The sequence below is a fragment of the Capsicum annuum genome, chromosome 4, assembly GCF_002878395.1.
Source record: "Capsicum annuum cultivar UCD-10X-F1 chromosome 4, UCD10Xv1.1, whole genome shotgun sequence".
In the NCBI taxonomy this organism is placed as follows: domain Eukaryota; kingdom Viridiplantae; phylum Streptophyta; class Magnoliopsida; order Solanales; family Solanaceae; genus Capsicum; species Capsicum annuum.
Genome location: NC_061114.1, coordinates 215028977 through 215034575, shown reverse-complemented (window position 1 = coordinate 215034575; position 5599 = coordinate 215028977). Strand labels below are relative to the sequence as shown.

At 33.7% G+C, this 5599-nt stretch overlaps 1 protein-coding gene across 1 annotated transcript; it reads right to left on the bottom strand.

Moving 5' to 3' along the window:
• Positions 1 to 3429: 3429 nt before the first annotated feature.
• LOC124898071 (secreted RxLR effector protein 161-like) lies at positions 3430 to 4761 on the bottom strand. Its single transcript, XM_047411692.1, has 2 exons — positions 4628 to 4761; positions 3430 to 3901 (listed from the first exon to the last, which is right to left on the bottom strand). Exons 1-2 carry the CDS (start codon positions 4759 to 4761, stop codon positions 3430 to 3432), a joined length of 606 nt encoding a protein of 201 aa, XP_047267648.1.
• Positions 4762 to 5599: the final 838 nt, after the last annotated feature.

Genomic DNA, 5599 nt, shown 5'->3' with positions numbered 1-5599 from the left:
TGTGGGAGCCCTTTTTTGACTGGCGTGGCATCCAAGTTGGCCCACAAACAATATATTAACTCTTCATTAATTTATACCATCTTCCTTATTTTTTTTTCACCATTTTTGTCAATCTTAAGCTTAGTTAATGGTGAAAATTATTTGAAGAGATTTAAAAATTGGATACACATTTAGGAGTTCGTGAAGATTAAACAATAAACACCACTTTTTCAAATTATTTATTTTCTTTTCACGCATAAACAATTGACATGTTTTCATTTTTAGAAAGAAGCCAAAAACTTGCATTTAAAATTCAATCAAAAACTCCTTCAAAATTTAAAATAAAATCTAAATTTTATGTATGAATTCCACAATACGTTCCTAATCTATTGCTATAATAATTATTTTGAATGGTGGTGGATTGCGAAAGTTCAAACTTTGAACTCAAGCTCCGGGCTCCATTAATGACTATTAATGAAGTTTTCTTTTCTGATTCTTTAAGTCTGAAGCTTCAATGCAGTAAATGCACTTAAAACAGATTCCAAGAAGTTTATACAAAAAACAACAACTACAAATTTTGAGGAATTGAAATTGGGGGTTTAGGGATTTAAGGGGAGGGTAGGAGAAGACAATTTTTGAGGTAGGGTACACTACAAGAAAATAAAAAAATTGTGATAGAAAATTTGTGACGGAACACTTCTATCACAATTTGTGACAGAATTTTGATGAATTTATGATGAATTATTCTTGCATAAATATGAAATTTTAAATTTTTTTATTTCCACATAAAAATTTGAAGAGTAACAGATTTGGGAAAAATTTGTGATAGATTTGAAATATAATTTTTGTGACAAACAACTTTTTGTCACAAATCAAAGCTGATGAGAAAAATAATAACTTTCTGTCACAAATTCATAACTAAATTTGTTACAGAATGAACATCCCGTCACAATAAATTTTTAAAAAAGTAACTAATGTAATAAAAATTTGTGATGAATTTATTCCATCATAGTAAAAAAAATTTTTTGATGAATTTATTTCCATCAAAACAGAATTAGGCGCTTTATTTTCCCTCTGAAAATTTTATGTCTTTTCAGTGTCCCTCTTTTTTTTTTTTACAACTTTTTCACTTCCCGTCAAAACACAAAAACCCTATTGTTCTTTCATTTCCACTCATCGAGCCTTCAGATGATAGTGAACCAAGTTTTTCTTTGCATTTATCTCAAATTCTATGTTCTTCTTAACTTCTAGAGGTAATTTTTCTCAAATTATATTCTTTACATTTCAAATTCGATCAAATAGTCTTAATTAAAATCTCTATTCACCTCCTCAGCTTTTTCGGTGCTTAATTATTTAAGTTATATATTTGGCTTTCAATTTGATGATTTGTTTAAAGAATATGTTTGTATTCACTTCCGTGATTCTATTTTTTTTTTTTTTTTTTTACGTATTGGAGAAGATGATCGATAAAGGGGAGGGGGCGATAAAGGGGAGGGGGGCGTTGCAGCAAAATTTTAGGGGTGGGGTGACTTGGAGAAGATGATCTTGGGGGGTGGGGGTTATTTTTTGATTGATTCTTTTAAGAAAATTAAATTAATTATTTAAAATTTATTTTGGAGAAAAATGACAAATGTCATCGTATTATTTGTCATTTTACACATCATCGACGTGTGTAATACACACACATTATATATTGCTGCTGATTGTGCAAAAAGTCTCCAAATGACACACCCGTACGCTAGTTGAGGTAACGTTCACTTGAGGTGTCAAAGTAAAAGATGATGTCAAGTTGAGGGCCTGGCGATATATTCTACTAAGAATAATTAATTTGTAACTAAAAGTTAGAATCAATATCTAATTTAGATCAATTAGAAGATTTAATGAATACCATCAATTAGAAGATTTAATGAATACCATCCCTAATTATAATTTTCATAAAGTTAATGGTGCCGTAATTGTTCACTTTTTTTCTTTTATCACTACACTAGTGTTTTTGCTTTGTCCGTCTATATTGTGTCAAAAATTACTTATTATTACTTGATTAAAAAACAAGAATTAAATAAAAATTATGATTTTAATATTAAATATCATGCCATCACAAGTAGATCCTTCGAAAAACATAACTGCTATTTAAAGAACCTGTCTGCAATATTAAGATAAAGATATACTGTACCACTTTTTGTGGAAAAGATCATAAATTATTATTCCTCCTCATTTGATTAAATTACTGCACATCTGACCTTTGGTTGGACAAGAAATCAGTTGGGAGATCAATGAAGGGAAAGTCTATTTTTGGTGGGATAACTGGTCAATCGAAAGATCATTTAAGTTAAAGTAGCTAAGTCTAGCGCCAAGGCTGAATATCAATATCAATCATTAGCGTCTCTAGCTGCTGAACACACTTGGGTGACATCTGTTCAAAGACATTGGCATTTCCCTTCCCCATCCTCCACTACTCTTCACAGATAACATCAGTATCCTTCACCTAAGCGTTAATCCAGTTTTAAATGCTCGTACAAAACATGTGGAGGTTGAATACCATTTTTTGTGCGAAAAAGTTATCCAAGGAGCTATGGTGACGAAGTTTATCCCCTCAGTTCATCATCTTGTTGGAAAAATCGGATAATTTTCCCACTATAACAGAACAACTTAGTGAAATTAACTAGTTCAGAACAATTGATCCAGACAGAACACTAACAAAAATATCCGACAAATAATATTGAATACTAAAAATAAAGATATCAGAAAAACAGAACAACTTAGTGAAATGAACTGGTTCAGAATAATTGAACCGAACAGAACACTAACAAAAATACCCGACAAATAATACTGAATAATAAAAATAAAGACATCAGAAAAAATTTGATAACAGAGTTCAGCCAAAAAAGATTTAATATTCGAACACCGCTCAAGGCAACCTTTTCTATTAATTGTGGAAGAAGAGAACAATTTTGGGATATTTGAAATGGGAGGAGGAAGAGTTTTTTATAACTCTAAAACTTTCTCCCCAAATAGTAAAACTACGACGTGGGAGAAAAAGAGCCAAAAAAACAACAAATCTCCACCTTGGCTCAATTTCAATCCCTCCAAAATACAAATTTTCTCAAAAAAATAAATAATAAAAAACAGTCTTTTACGGTGCTTCCAATTTTGTGTTGTGAGGCGCCAACTTCAAATATGCAGGACATTAACCAAGTATAAAAAGTGCTCGAACTTGGCCCTTGTAACCATCTTGGTCAGCATATCTGCAGGATTCTTCGTAGTATGAATCTTCTAGAGAAGTATCTCCTCCTCTTTGAGATTTTTCCGCACAAAATGATAGCGAACATCAATATGCTTCGTCCGTGCTTTAAAGACTTGATTATTTGCTAAATGAATAGCACTCTGACTGTCAAAATACACCTCAAGTTGTTTGTGAACAACTTCCAAGTCTTTAAGCTACCTATGAAGCTAAATTGCTTCTTTCACAGCCTCTGTAATCGACATATACTCTGCTTCTATTGTAGACAAAGCCCCTGTAGACTGCAAGGTAGACTTCCAACTAACTGGTGACTTTCCTAAAGTGAACAAATAGCCAGTTGTAGATTGTCGCTTATCCAAATCACCTGCATAATCAGAATCACAATATCCAACTATGCATTGACTAAGTGATTTATCCCGCTCAAATGTTAATCCAACATCTACAATATTATGGAGATACCGCAGAATCCATTTCACAGCTTGCCAATGACCCTTTCTCGAATCATACATGTACCTGCTAACAACACTAACAGTTTTAAAAATATCTGGTCTCGTATACACCATTGCATACATCAAGCTTCCAACTGCATTTGTATATGGGACTTTTGCCATATATTCTTGCTCTTCATCAGTTGTCAGAGATAGTCTGCTACTCAGTTTCAAATGAGGAGCAAGTGGGGTACTTATAAGTTTAGTGTCATCGTGCATACAAAAATGTTGCAGTACCTTCTTCAAATACTGCTTCTATGACAACCAATGTTTGCCCCTCTCTATATCTTTGCTTATCTCCATGTCAAGAATCTTCTTGGCTTCCCCTAAATCCTTCATCTCGAACTCTTTACTCATTTGAGCCTTCAACTTGTCAATCTCATCTTAGATCTATGTTGTAATCAACATATCATCAAGATATAAGAGTAAGTAGATATAGGAACCATCTTGAAGTTTGTACAAATACACACAATGATCGTATTTGTTTCTCATGAACTTCTAACCCTTCATGAACCTGTCAAATCATTTGTACCACTGTCTCAGAGATTTTATCAGTCCATACAATGATTTTCTAAGTTTACAAACCCAATCTTCTTTACCATCAACCTTATATCCTTCTGGCTAAGTCATATAGATTTCGTCCTTCAAATCACCATGTAAGAATGCAGTCTTCACATTAAGTTAAGCTAGCTCCAAACTCAACTACGCTACTAAGAAAAACAAAATTATAATGGAAGAATATTTTACAACTGGAGAAAATACCTAATTATAATAAATTCCCTCCTTATGAGCATAACTTTAGCCATCAATCTTTCCTTGTAGAGAATGTTTTCTTTATCAGGAAATTCTTCTTTTTTTTGTAAATACCCATTCGCACCCAATTGCCTTTCTGCCTTTCAGTGGTTGTGTCAGCTTTCACGTCTTGTTCCTCTTAAGAGATTGCATTTTATCTTCTATTTCACTTGCCCAACTGCCACTTTCTATGCTTCGAATGGCCTCTGGGTAGGTGGATGGAACATCTTCATCGGTAACTGGAAGTGCATCAGCTACCATCTTAGTGAAATGAGAAAGCTTCTGAATTTCTTATCCTTATCTTCTTACTCTAATCAGTTCTGATTGCTGCAGAGATTCTTGGGTCGGAACCTCTTCCTCATATGACTCTTCTTCAGCCATAGTAGAGTCAGTGGTGGTGCTTTGTGTTGGTTTCACCATTGTTTGCTCAAACTCCACCTTCTTTGGATTACACTCCACCAACTTCATAGTACTATCAACTTTTTCTAGATTTACCTTGTTCAACATAGAAGATTCATCAAAGGCAATATCCCTGCTGATAATCATCTTCTTTGCCTCAAGACAACACAAAAGGTATCCCTTCACTTCAGCATTGAAGCCCATGAAAAGATCCTTCTTTGATCGTGGATCTAACGTTGATTCAATCACATAATAATATGCAATCGAACCAAAAACATGTAAAGTATCATAATTAGTTACAGGTTTTCCAGACCATACCTCTAATGAAGTTTTTCCACCTATAGAAGATGATGGAAAATGATTAACGAGATGTTAAGCGTATGTCACAGTCTCAGCCCAAAATTTTCTACCCAACCTGGCATTAGACAACATACAACAAACTTTTTTCCATAAATGTCTTGTTCATACGCTCTGACACCCTATTCTGTTGTGGTGTTTTTCTAACAGTGAAGTGTCGAACTATGCCACAGTCTTGGCATACATCCAGTAATGGATCACTCTTGTATTCTCCTCCATTGTTTGTTAGGAGAACCTTAATCTTTCTCCCTGTCTGGTTTTCAACTTGAGCTTTCCACTTAAGGAAAATTCCAAGCACCTCATCCTTATTCTTCATAGTAAACACCCATACTCTCCTGGGGAA

Bases quoted from the DNA above. Each gene is read 5' to 3' on its own strand.
- LOC124898071 (XM_047411692.1), bottom strand. From the start codon at position 4,761: ATGGTAGCTGATGCACTTCCAGTTACCGATGAAGATGTTCCATCCACC. The intron at 3,902-4,627 runs GTGAAAGCTGAC...TAAACTTATAAG, and splicing joins TCTCTTAAGAGGAACAAGAC to TACCCCACTTGCTCCTCATT.